Here is a 13830-nt window from a genome sequence, read left to right as displayed (position 1 = left end):
CAAGTGGCAGAGTTGGGATTTGAACCCACTATCAGTCTCTTAAGGCATCACACCCAAGGGCCACACTGCAGGTTGTCTCAGCAGAGTCTAGGAGGGGCTGTGAGAACACAGTGAGAAAGGAAGGGGCAAGGCTGTGGAAGCAGGGAGGGCTTCCTGGAGGAGGAGGCATTTGCTCTGCATCTTTAAAGGATGAGTGAGAACTGACCAGAAGGGCAGAGACAGCATCCAAGCTGAGGAATGGCATGAACAGGGGCATGTGGGAGCTATAACGTGGCATGGTGCAGGAATGACCAGTGGTCAGCCTTACTGGGGCTTAGGGTTCAAGGACACAGAGAAGGCAGGCAGGGGTCATGGTCAGGGGACCTGAGGGTGCCTAGGATGTGTGCACCCCCTGGGGGAAAAAGGGGGTCTTTTATGAGTCAGCCAGCCCTCTGTGCCAGGTGATGACCAGAACAGTCCTGCGAGGGCAGTACTGATGGTCCCCATTTGACAGATGGGGAAACTGAGGCTCACGGAGGCTAGAGACACAGCAAGAAAATGATACACTCAGCTCTGACCCTGGGTCTCGTACTCCTCCAACCACCTCTAAGAGACCCCGTTCTTGCCTAATTTCTAGCTCACTCAACTCACTGAAAGGAGCACAGAGTCTTGCACATTCCAGGCCTGGCCGTGGCGGAGGCCACGTCTGACCAGGGAGGGGACCAGCCTTGGAGCAATGGCCAGTACAGACATGGGTGGAAGGAATTGCCTTCCGTAGAGCTCAGGCCTGTTCTGCATACAAGGGAAGGGCGAGCAGCCATCCAGTGGGACAGAGGGAACCACCTTCAGCTCCTGCAGCCGGACCTGGAGGCAGGAGACCCTGGGCTTCAGCCCTGATGCTGAGACCATGGCCTTGGACGAGCCACTGACTCCCCCGACAGGGCAGGCTGGGGCGAGGCAATCCCTCTGGCGCCAACCGGCTCTGACCGTCAGCTCACGGAGCTGGGCCTCAGATAAGGTGTCCCCTCCCTCCACTGCCCGGAGCCCGACACCACCCCCCTTCCCTCCTCCTGGATGGGGCCCTGACTCAGGCGGGGAGGGCAGAACGTGGGCCCGGGGCTGGCACACAGGACACCCTGGGGAGGGGTTCTGCCAGTCCTGCGTGGAGAGCTTGGGTGGGGGGAGGTTCTTGAAGCATGGATTGCAGGGAGGTCATTAAAATGTGTGCCTCAGTCTCCGGCCCCATAAAGTGGGGGTGATACAGGCTCCTGCCGTTCAGGACTCAGTGAGGCTCAGTGAGATGCGTGTGGTCCTGAGCACACAGTGAGGGCCCAGCAAGCGTTGGTGCTTTTGATCCTTTAAGAGCTGAAGTTTGCAAGTGTCAGGACTTGGCCACTTGGGGGGCGGGGCCAGAAACAGCTGGTTGGGGGGGTGGAGTGGGGGGTGGGGCCAGAAACAGCTGGTGTGTGTGTGGGGGGGTGGAGTGGGGGGTGGAGCCAGAAACAGCTGGTGTGGGGGTGGAGTGGGGGGTGGAGCCAGAAACAGCTGGTGGGGGGGGTGGAGTGGGGGGGGGCAGATTTGAACTCCAAAGGCAGCGGTAGGAAGGACAGAGAGATGGCTAGAGCCCCCGTCCACGCAGCACCCACCCACCCACCAGCTTCTGCTGTCCAGGAACTCTCAGAAAAGCCTAGAAGACAACACCCCCAACCCCAAAGCACCCCGATAGTCACGCTCTCATCAGGGCCCCAAGCTCCTTCTGGACACGCGCTCAGCATCCAATCTGATTCTCTGCCTCTGTCACTAGGGCTCTGTGAGTTAGGTGTGTAGGTCCCTTGTACGGATGAAAAGCTGAAACCCGGCCAGGAAGTGAGGAAGCTGGCTCTCAGCCCCCGGGCGGTGTGCTGCCACCTTCCCCAGGCCACCACTCCATCCTCCCGAGAGCATGGGCGGAGTGGGTTTCTTGTCTCCACTTTCAGATGAAGAAATCGAGGCTCAGAGATAAAACCAAAGCCTGTACTAGAATGGGGTCTTCTGATTCCTTGTTTTGTGCTCAGGAACCAAGCCCGTGGCTACAGCTTGTCATTCAGCCCTCTTAGTGATCGGGTCCGGGCCCTCTTGTCACATTCCCTCCTTTCCCCTCCCGGCACGAAGCCTCCACTTAGAAAGGTCGGTGCCACCCCTCCTCCCCATCCCCACTACACACATCCTACCCAGCCACCCAGGTTAGCTCCCAGCTTTGCTTATTCACTCATTCAACCAGCAAGCATACGTCGGACACCTATAACATGTGATTACATGCCAGCAAACTGAGTAGAGACCGTGTCCGGTCCAGAGGGGAGAAAGCACCAGCACAGCCGGGGGGAGGGCACAGCACGTGCCAAGGCCCAGGGGTTTGTCTTGCAGGAGGAAGGGATGTGAGGAAGGTGGCGCACGTGTTGGGTAGGGCCTGGTTTGAGCTCCCGCTAAGGGATGTGTTTGCTTCCACCTGGGCGAGGATGAGGACCCATGGGTGCCCCAGGTAGGATGCCAGCTGTTCTGGTTGGGGGATGCTGAGGGAAGCCTCTCAGGGGGTATCAGTTACCCTGACAGCATTTCATCAACAGAGAAGGTGGGGAAAGGAATTTCGGGCAGAAGGAACAACATGGGCGTGTGCACAGAGGCAGAACACTTGAGTGTTTGGGAGAATGGCTCTTAAAGTTGGAAAGAAGTTAAAGAAGGACAGTCCCAAAGGATGAGGCTGGAAACAGGCCTGGGTTAGACTCAGAGGAGGGAGTAAAGCGATACCCAAGGAGGACCATCTGCTCCAGGCTCTGTGCTCGACCCGACCCATTCTTTGGCACATCTACATTCAGAGGTAGATGCCCTCGGGTCACAGATGAGGAAACTGAGGCTCAGAAAGGTTAAGACACGTGCTCAGGATGATCCCCTGTCTAAATTCAAACTGTGGTTTACTCTACCTCATTCCAGCTGCAGAGTTCATTCTCTTCCCTCCAAGCTCTGTGTGTGGGCTTGACCCTCTAGGACAGAGGAAATCCTGAGAGGCGCAGGACAGGGGCTCAGCTGAAAGAGGGCCCAGCTCCCACTGGCACCTGGGGCGAGTGGGGAGCTGGAGGCACTGGGTGTGGAAATAAGTGTGGATAATGGCCCCGGGTTTCTGATGGGCAGATGGAGGCATTATTCACAGCGACGAGAAGGCAGATGGGACTAAACTCTTCAATGGTATCTACAAGGATGCTTCTCGAATTGACAAGACCTCGAGGATTGACTGTGTGGAACGTGTCAAAACTCTGGAGTCCTGGACACCTGTGCAACCCATTCAGTAGGCCCAAGGGAGCTGGCATGGGTCTTTGCAGCAGCATCTGGGCATCCTAAGGACCAGGCCTGACCGGGTACCACTGAGATGGTGAGATGGGAGGACCCTTGGAGATTAGCTGGTGGCATGCTTTCCAGTTTTTTGAGACCGGGGTACACTCTAAGTGTTGAAAGAGAAGATGTGGGCCAAAGGGAGAATATCTGGGGACACCCTGAGGGGAGGACGCGTGTCTAGAGGGACATCCCAGAGCATGGGCCTTTGGGATGCCACGCCGAGAATACTCTTAATGCAGAGGCAGTAGCATAAGTTCTCTTACAAGAATCATGGCACCAGAGCCTGCGGCTGGCCCCCTTGGTGAATGAGTGCGGCCCCTTGGACTGGATGGTGCGTCCAGCTGGAAGCAAGTTTGGGGTCAAGCCCAATCTCCTCAATCTCAAGATTAGCAAATGAGCACTGTGAGGGCAAGTGGCTTGCCTACAGTCACAGTGATGACCAGCTCTCTGGGCAAGTTCATCACTCTGCCCCAAGGGCAGGGTCCGAGTCCCATCTCTCTCAGAACATTCCTCCAGCCTTCACCACCTCCTTCTTCCTCCCCCTTCCGGCCCTGGGCAGGCCCTTCTCTCCACTCCTAGACTCAACACAGGAGTCCAGGGGTGGGGAGGGGGTGGGCAGGAGAGGACCCCTCCCTTCCTGTCTTTTGGGCTTTTGGGCCTGGGGTCTCACCCCAACCCCCTGCCCCCCACACCCTCATCAAGGCAGAGCAGAGCCACAGGCCATGCCCCAAGCCAGGACTTGCCTCCAGATTAGGGGGACAGGATGAGCAGATTTTATCACATCCCCTGGAATGCCCATTACTCACATTTGAGAGGCCCAGTTCCTTCTCTGATTCTGTCTCTCTTCCCCCTCCCCCTCCCCCTGTGATGGAAGGAGGAAGGGGAGGAGGAGGAAGGGAGGAGGGGAAGGAGGGGAGGAGGAAGGGGAGGAGGAGAGCTGGCAGATCATCAGCACGTCAAGGCTGGAGGAGAGACCAGAGCCTCTCTAATTCAATGGTTTTGGAAACCAAGTGTGCGTAAGAATCATCGAGGTGCCAGTTAATGTACAGGTGCCTGGGTGGGGGTGAGGTCTCTCCAGGAATTCAGTCTCAAGCCTCCCTAATTGGTTTCTTTCTTCTGCAGCTCTCTGAGCTTCCCTGTCAGCTTTTTGACACGTTTGTCTGTGCTCGTGTAAAAATCTGTCCCCAACATGTGAGTCACCCTTGAGGGTAGGGGCTGAGCGGACCGTCTGTCACCGCGTGTCTAGAAATAGGAAGGGGCTGGGCACAGAGCAGTGCTGTTAGTGTCCATGGAACAGGTGAGTGGCTGGGCTAAGAAAATCACTGTCCATGTCAACCGGACTCAGGGTTGTAAGACACAAGTCTCAGCTTCGAGCATCCTCATCACCACCGTCATCACCACCATCAGCATCCTCAACATCAACAACAATATTTCTTTTTCCGACATGATAACCCAAAAATATTCATTGACTCCCTCTAAATGTGCTGGGAGGCTGGTCAGGACATGGAAAGCTCGAGATCTTCCAAAGACTAACTCAGCACTGAGCCCAGCACAGCCCACCAATTACGTGCCCCTCCTCTTGCCTATCTGCTACTGAGCCTGAGGTCTTTATAAAACGCTGCTCGCTTGCTTGGACCTGGCACTTTTCTGCAGCCAGTGCTTCCACTCAAGCTGGGATGCCTCACCCCTGCTGTTTGGAGTGACAATCAGTTCCCATTTCCCTTTGGGCGTGCTGGGGCTTCATGTGCTTTACCTCCCTGTATTCTCTAATCCTCCCAAGAGAATTAGTGCCCAAGAAGCAGGTGCTAATATTATGCCTTTTTATAGATGAAGAAACTGGCTCAGAGAGGCTGGGTTACTTGTCTGAGGATGCACAGCTCGGAGGGAGAGGAGCTCAGTATTTTTCCCTCCCCTCCTATTATAACCGTTCTAGGTACACTTCTGTCTTTCCAGGGCAACACTGTCTAGTAAAACATTATGTGAGTTCTAGATGGAATTTTACATTTTCTAGCAGCCACACTAAAAGGTAAGGGTGACATTTATTTTAATAATATGTTTTGTTTAACCCAATATGTTAAAAATATTATCATTTTAATGTGGAGTCAATAGAAAAAAATTATCATGAGAATTTTATGGTCTCGAATTCATACTATGTCTTTGAAATCCAGTCTGTATTTTACTGTCACAGCTCAACTGGGACCAGCCACATTTCAGATGCCCAGCGGCCTCATGTAGCAAGTGGCTACTGATTGGACCGTGCAGGTCTAGACTATAATGAGCCTACTTTGTAGGTGTGTGGTTTTCAAGTGAGCTGATACAGGCAGATGCTGGGGACACAGTGCCCAGAACACAGTGAGCGCTGGACCAGCGTTAGCCCTCCTCCTCATCCATGTTACTGGGATGGGGGATGCGCCACAGCGGGTGTTGAATGAAGGCAGGAAGGAAGGATGCCCCAAAGCCCCGCCTCCAGACATCTGCAGTGTTAGACGGTTCTCTTGTGAGCCTTCCTACCCTGCTTTCCTTCCCGGGGTGTGGTTGGCATCCCTCCCAGCTCCTCCTGGGATTCCACCCTGGACCACTGCAGGCTCGCCTCACTGCTCCCACATGTAACCTACAGTGTGTGTAGCAGCCCCTTCCCTCTGCTCAGAGAGATGGCAAAGGTCCCTGGGAGGAATTCCAGGGTTTCTGTTTGCACAAGGACAGCCTCCTGGTGTTTGGCTGCTTTGCTGGCCTGGGGCAGGGGCCTTTCCTGAAATCCGGGGAGGTGAGTCCGCGGACAGCCTGGAGGTACTGCCCAGCCTGAGGTCAGGATCTGGTCTCCCAAGGAGCTCCATTCCCATGCCCGTTCCAGGGGATGAGCCCTCGCCAGGGCTGTGCCCAGGTGGAAAGTGCCTTCCTGAGCTGCACTCTCGCCAGCATCCTGGACAAGCCGTGGGCGGAAGGGGCCCAGAGCTGGGAGCGGAGCGTCCAAGTTGCCGGAAGAGGCTCTGAGCAGGGAGCTGGTGGGTGTGGGGCCCGGGGTGGAGTTTGAAATGCTAGCTCAGGTCCCAGCTATAGACAGGAGGTGTAAAGAAGGCATCTCGTTCATGCTCCTGCACTCTTTAAAAGGGATGTGCCCCTTACCCGGGGCCACGTTATTCTGTAGTTGGTCCGAGGAGCTGCGAGTGGGTTTGCATTTCACACCCAGCCCACACATCTTCACACACGCGCACACACACCATGGGGGTTTATACCTTCAGACAAGCCACAATCACTTAGACACACGCACTTATAGCCCTGTGCACACACACACATTGCTATGGGAGAAGGGCTGTGGGTCTCAGCTGTACACAGACCCAATGTGTGCCCCAGAACTTATTAGCACAGCGTTTGTGTACTTGGTCACATGGTTCTGAGAGGCTTCCCTCAAGCAGCCCTGGGTTCACTCCTCGGCAACAGGGAGCTTGGTAGGGCTCAGGTTGTCAGCCCCAATTAACAAGAGAGGACAGGGAGGTCTGAGTGGTTAGGGGACCAGCCGGTGGCACAGCCTGCCCACAGCCCCTCTCTCCTGGATGACAAGACCCCTGCTGCCTCTCATTCTGACGTGTGGGTGGCTGTCACCTGCCTCGCTGGCCTGTAAGCTCAGCAGGGGCACGGACCCAGTGCTTCTCATGTCCGCACAGGTACATGGACCAGGGAGGCTGGAGGCTGTATGACTGAGAGCTGACCTAGGTTCAAGTGTCAGCTCCACTGATTTCTAGCTGTGTGACCCTGGGTGAATTACTTAACCTCTCTGAGCTTCAGTTTTTATCTGCAAAGGAGGATGATTACAACCACTTAATAGTATTGCTATGAGAATTTAGGAGATGCTTAATAAATAATCATAAATGTCATTTGGATGAGCTGAAGAAGGTCTTATGTATATAAATGTATAGCTTTTGGCGCAGTGCTTAGCAGCAACTCCCAAATGCAGACCCTTTCTCTTAGCACAAAGAAGGTACTCAGTGCATGTAGAAGGAAGAAAAGAACAAAGAGATGGAAAAACAAGGCCTATCTGTAGCTCACCTTTATCCTGTGTTACATTACCGAATACTCTTGGCTACGTTTCTGAGCTCACTGCCCCGTCCTGCTCCTGGATTTATCTCTTCCTGGGTTGGCTTCTTCCTCCTTCAATTACAGAACTTTTCGGTAATGTTTTGCTATCTGATAGGACAAGTCCTCCCTCACAATTCAACTTCCTCGAAGATTTTTTGGCACTTCTCACAAACTTTTTCTCCCATATGAACATCTACATCATTTTTTCCGTTAAAACCTCGCTGGGACCCTGAGCAGACTCTTACTCCCTTTATGTGTGAGTTTGGGGATGGAACCTGGCTCTAAAGCAAAGTGCAGGTTGACATTTGTCTCCCAGCCCTCACTGAGGGCATCAAGTCTCTTTCCAGGGAGCTCTTGAATCAGGTAACAGTGTTGCGGCGGGGAAGTGTGGGTCCCCAGAGAAGGTCCCCAGGCAGGGGCACAGAGGAGAGGTACCTTGTCTCCTCCCGGAAGCCTTCTCTCCATCCTGCTGCTTGGGTCCGTCTGGACTCCCAGCTCCAGTGCCGAGCGTCCCCTGGGCGGTGCCTGTGGACCTGTACCTGCTCTTCCCAAGCGCTGGTTGCTCTGAGGAGATACCTGGGGTTCTCGTGTACTTGGCCCCTCGATATAATTCTCTTCTCCTCCTCCTCACTCAGACCTCGCTACCCTACCCCACTCATCTTTTCTCCATCCACTCCCTGACCTCCCAGACATAGCAACCCTGAAATAAAGGCTGATCTGTCACCTTCTGGGTGCTCAAGTCTGAAGGAAAGCTCTGGAAGAAAAAGTGGGATTTGGCAGGAAGAGATGGAAATTTGAACCCTCCGACTTACTAATTGTGAGACCCTAGGCACGTCCCTTATTTGCCCCGTTTACATTTCTTTCGTTTGTAAAATGGAATTACTATCCTTTTTTTTAACTTTTTATTTTATATTGGAGAATAGTTCATTAACAATGTTGTGTTAGTTTCAGGTGTACAACAAAATGATTCAGTTATACGTATACATGGATCTACTCTTTTGCAAACTCTTTTCCCGATTAGGTTGTTAAAGAATATGGAGCAGAGTTCGCTGTGCCATACAGTAGGTCCTTGTTGGTTATCCATTTTAAATATAGCAGTGTGTACATGTCAATCAGAAACTCCCTAAAAGTTCCCCAACCAGGGTTTGAACCCATGTCCCCTGTATTGGGGGCGCAGAATCTTAACCACTGGACCACCAGGGAAGTTCCTTCTTTCTTTTTTTTTTTTTTTTTGGTAGGATGGTTCAGCACCAAGTATGGGGAGAAGCCAGGCAAGGTATGGAGAATTTAACAGAGAGTCACATAGACACCCTCCCTGATCTCATATGTACACTACCACGCTTGGCAGAACACCCAACCCCCAGCTCCTATGAGCATCTGGCCTGTGGTCGGCCATCAGCCCTCAGCCTCAGATCTGGTTGATTCAGAACTAGTGTCTTTGAACCCACGGGCTTACTCCCCAGCCTCAGTTTCCTCATCCAGGAATGGGGCACATTGATCCCCAAGAAAGCTGCTCGTGTGAGTGGGTAATAAACTCCCTCTTGCCATCCTCCCTTGGTCTCTTGGCCTCACTACTGGCAGCAGGCCCAGGCACAGGCTGTGGGATCTTGGATTCAGAAGCTCCTCACAGCTGCCTACCTCCTGCCTGCCCTGTGCCTGCTCCACGCCCCGAGCCAAGCCAGCCGCCTGGCTCTGTGCTGCCACGTGTCTCACTCCCTGGCTTCTCAGAGGTGCAGACCTTCCTCCTTTCCCCTCCGTGCACCCTGGGATGGAGGTGGGAGAGAGATGACCCTCAGCGTCCCCCTGAAACAGCTTCCTCTGCAGGACCCAAACGTGCATGCTTCATAAACTGTAGAGGACTGTGCAAGTTCAAGGCGGCGCAGTTAGAGAATCACCACAAGCACTGTTTGCGCAAGTGAGCTCTTTTGTTGAAAGCCGGTATTTTCTCTTCCAACTTTTCTTGGCCTTTCCCCACCCCCCAACCCCGCCTTGTAGCATCTCCAACACTTGGGGACTCATTTTCCAAACTCAGACACTAGAAATCCAACAACAGTCTCCCCCACTTTATGCTGCTCAGAGACAGTGAGTGACTAGCCCAAGGTCCCACAGCCAGTCTGGGCAGAACTACAACTGGAGTCCAGGCTCCCTGACTCTGTTCCTCCGAGCGCCCCTTTCTGCTGAGTTTCAGGTGGGAATAAAGGGCATGGAAGTCCTGTTTGTTTTGTTTGCCCAGGTGCTGGCCGTCCTCCTCCCCCTGCCAGGATCAGCCGTCCCCAGCACCCCTACTCCTCAGCCTGGGCCTCGCCTTGCTCCTCAGTGGACACCTCCCTGCCCCGCAACGTTCCAGCCCTCTCATCCTGCCCACCCACGCAGCAGGACCCGTGGAGATGGGAGCTGGGACCCCTCTCCACGCCCCTCCGGGCAGGACTCACCGTGGCCGGGGTGCTGCTCACTGCTGCTGCTGCTGTCACTGCCACCAGCGTCCAGGGCAGGAACCAGCTCATGCCTGGAGGTCAGTGGCCAAGGCATCTACAGAGCAGCCCAGAGGATCCGGCCAACTCTCGGGGGAGCTGGGCCGAGACGGACCTGGTCCATCAGGAGCGCCCGATATGCCTCTTCCCGCGGCCCTTGGGGGGGTTTTATTAAAGCAAGATCTGACGTCAGGGTTAAGGACAAACCCTGCATTTTCCTCTGAAAAAACTTTTCTTGCCACTCTCTCTCTCTTTTTTTTTCTTTCTTCCCTCTGTCCCCACCTCCAGCCCAAGCTTGGCCAGCCTCCCCGGCTCTGACAGCTCTTAAAGGGAAAGTTACAGGGCTGTGATTTCACACAGGGGCGGTAAATTCTCACAGAAGGAGCTGGGGTCATGCTGCCTGGGCATTTCTCAAAGGTGGGGAGGGGGAGATGGTGGGAGGATACCTGGTGGAGGCTGAGCGAGGTGGAGATACAGTTACAGGGACTGGGGCTGGTGGGGGCTTTGAGAACGCTCCCAGTGGAGAAAATAAACTCCCTCCCATTCCCTCCGGCAGCTCCTGCTTCTGGTTTGCATTTGTCATCTTTCACTCCTCTCTCCAGGCTTTAAGCAAAGGAGGATGGCTTTGGTCCACTCATCTGGAAATGGTAGGAATTCACAAATGTGCTCAGGGCTGAGGCCCTGGTTACCGTCACCTCCTCTACAAATTAAAGTCCTGGCTTCCAATCTGCGGACCTTCCCTTCCCTGCTTTAAGCCTGAAGCCCTTTGATACTGGAGCTGTCTCCTCGTATCTGGGTGCTGTTATCCCTGGTGGGTTTGGGGTGCCTGGGCTTCACCCCCTGCTGGACACTTGCCACACCACTGAGGGGGTTTCCTTTGGAGCCTGGTCTGCCTTCTTCCAATGCCGCCCCCCCCAACCCATCCCCTCATGGACCTCGGCCACAGCCTCCCGACTGGTCCCTTAGCCTCCTTTTCGTTACTATCCACACTTCTCAGAGCCGCAAGAGCGATCTGGTGAATGGAACTAAGGTGATGGGACTTTCCTGGTTCCAGCCTCCCAAAGCCCGTCCATTGACTTAGCATGAAATTCCCAGTGGCGTGGCCTCCAGGGCAGCCACCTTCCTGATCTCTTCTCTCCTCCTCCCCTGCACTACACTCAGCCTCGGTGGGTGGACTCCTTGCTGTTCCTCTCACACCCCAGCAAATTTCCATCTCTGGACCTTGGTGGGAACTCTCCTCGCTGTGATTTTCATAACAATTACGCCATCTCTTCCCTTTTTCTGTAACATATTCAAGGGGATGCTGAACGATGTGTGGCTGCTTGGAGGTGGTGGCAGGCTTGAGTTTGTGGAGGGAGTTTATGACCATAGCCATGACCTCATAAGAGGTGACTCATGATCTCTCCATTCATTGACTTAGGGGTGAGCCTCCCACCTAATTCTGGCCAGTGAGACAGAAAGAGAAATCTGCTGGGGGCTCCTAGAAAGGACTGCATTCCTCAGGAGGAGAAAAAAACATCTCCACCCATTCTCTTTTCCTTGAGTTCAAAGTTGATGGCTGGAGCTGCAGCAGTCATTTTGAGCATATAAGGCACAAGCTGGAGGATAAAAAGCCAAAACTGTGGATGGTAGAGAAGAAGGAGAGAAAGAGCCTGGGTCCTTGGAAATTAAGGTATCACTGAATCAAACGTGGGCCTTCAGACTTCCCATTGTGTGAATTAATATGATGACATTGTTTAAGCTGTAGATTAAGAGTAATTTGTTCCTTAAGCTAAATGCATCCTAATTAATATGTGAGATTTGTAGAAATTCTGTATGTAAAGTGGCAGTGGAGGTATCTGTCACATAGAAATTGCCCAATAAATATCAGTCCTCATTTTCTTCTCATGAACTAACTTGAGGCTCTTAAAACAAATTCCATGAGACAAACACTGCGGAAAATTTTCATTAAAGGAATTACCCAAAGTGTTAGGTGATAATCCAGGTTCAATGACCCTTTGATGAGCACCAGGTATGTAGAGGCCCTGTGCTAAGAGATAGCTCATGACCACCAGGTGATAGGGAGGGGAAACGGGAACTCAGAGATGCTAGGTGATGTCATGCACTGAATTAGTGGCAGGAGGGGGGCTGGAACAAAAATCTTTGAACCCTGACAACAACCAAACCCTTCCAAGCTGGCTTGCCCCACCAAAGTCCCTCAATGTTCTTTAATAAGAGCAAAGCTGAACCCAGAGAATGCCAGGGTCGTTTTTAGGAAATCTGATTGCAAAGAACACTTGAAACAGATTCCCAAATCATGATCGAAATGCTGCCTCCTCATGTCTGCTGGTGAAACCTCAGATGGGGCAGCTACCATGCTTCATTGCCAAGGAAATCTGGAGTGAGGTGACACGGTGACCCGGGCAGGGCAGTGGGTTAGGAGAGAAAACACCTGGGGTGCTACCGCAGCTCTGCCACTCACTGGTGGGCCTTGGACCACCAGCAATCTCTCTGTGCCTCCAGTTTTGTTTGCTTGAAGAAATAGGATCATATTAGCGCCTACCCCGTGTGGTCATCAGGAGGCCCGAAGCAGACCATTCAGTGCGTCCCAGCACTTGTGAGGAGCTGGGATAGGCTGCAGCCTGGGCTGGTCTGATTGGGTGGCCTCGTGCCTATCCTGTGTCAGGGGTTAGGCATCTTGCTGGAACACATGATGCAGCCTGAGTGTGTGTCTGGGGTCAGCCTTGGTGAGTGGGGCTCCAGGCCCAGGCACTTCCCGCTCCTGAGCTGGGCCATCTCTAAGTGACTGGCTGGTGGTGATGGGAATAGTAGCTGCATTTATGCAGCATCTGTCATGTTCCTGGAGACACTTGCCATTTCATTGAATCCTCACCTCAGGTCATCTTTACAACCTCTCTCTCACTAGATGTCCTTATGCCCATTCTACAGATGAGGACACCAAGGCATGGAGAGAAGAGATAAATTTCCCCAACCATTCAGCTTGTGCATGGCAAAACCGTCATCAGAATTTAGACCTGTGTGGCCCCAAAACAATTTTTTTTTCAAGTAGACCAACCTGCCACATGAGTGGAAACAGTAAGTGAGTAATTGCAGGGATGAATGAATACAGAAGATGGACAGACGGATGGGCAGATGGCCGAATGGCTGAATGTGTGGGGAGACGATTCCACTGTTTGGAATATTCCATTTCCCAGGTCTCCCCAGGACGGGCTCCGCACCTTTAGTCTTCTGCATCCGTGTCCCACTTCTCTGACCACTCGGCCTAGCTCTCCAGGTGCATCACCCTCTGGCTTCCTTCACTGCCCCAGCCCAGGAGCCACTGCTTGTTTGTTCGGCTATTGACTGTCTCCCTCCTGGACTGTGAGGTCCACGGGCGAGGTCAGGCCCACATCTGTCTGCCTCTCTGGGCTGCAGCCCAGCCACACACAGGACCCGGCACAGCACATGTTAGAGGCAGACTTCAAGTGAAGGGCCAGACGAATGAAGGAAGCAGATGGATGACGTGGTGACGGGATGGATGGATCGAGGAAGGAGGGAGAGAGGGAGGGAGGAAGAGATATAAGAAGGAAGGAGGGAGGCAGGCCTAGAGGAAGAGACCAACAAATCCATGTGTCTCTCAGGCCAAACTGCTCCTCAAAATCCCCGGGAGAATGAGTAGCGCATAGTAGGTTTTCAGAGTCCATTTGTGGAAGGAGGAAGCTCGGGGGTAAAGGAAAGATAGGGCTGAGCTGTGTCTAGTTGGCAGTAAGAATGTGTGGATGGGGCTGGGTAACAGACTGCATCTCCCAGGCATGGAGCTCAGGGCCATCGCACAGCGTAATTTACCTCCATCGTCTGTAATTCATTTTTACCTGCACAGCAGAGGGTTCACGGCGTGCTGCCAAGGCCACACAGGGCCCACCTGAACCCAGCATTTACCTGCTCACTCCCCCTTATTCCT

At 53.4% G+C, this 13830-nt stretch overlaps 1 protein-coding gene across 1 annotated transcript in view; it reads right to left on the bottom strand.

The window, feature by feature from the left end:
* Positions 1-10067, bottom strand: part of CCN4 (cellular communication network factor 4) — a 32135-nt gene extending 22068 nt beyond the window's left edge. The window contains exon 1 of the mRNA XM_057734084.1: positions 9852-10067. Coding sequence (XP_057590067.1) covers positions 9852-9923 — 72 coding nt within the window. The 5' untranslated portion in view covers positions 9924-10067. The remainder of the gene's footprint in view (positions 1-9851) is intronic.
* Between the last annotated feature and the right edge of the window lie 3763 nt (positions 10068-13830).

This window comes from Hippopotamus amphibius, chromosome 5 (assembly GCF_030028045.1).
Source record: "Hippopotamus amphibius kiboko isolate mHipAmp2 chromosome 5, mHipAmp2.hap2, whole genome shotgun sequence".
Lineage (NCBI taxonomy): Eukaryota > Metazoa > Chordata > Mammalia > Artiodactyla > Hippopotamidae > Hippopotamus > Hippopotamus amphibius.
The sequence above is the reverse complement of the archived record's forward strand: the minus strand, read 5'-3'. Positions and strand labels throughout refer to the sequence as shown.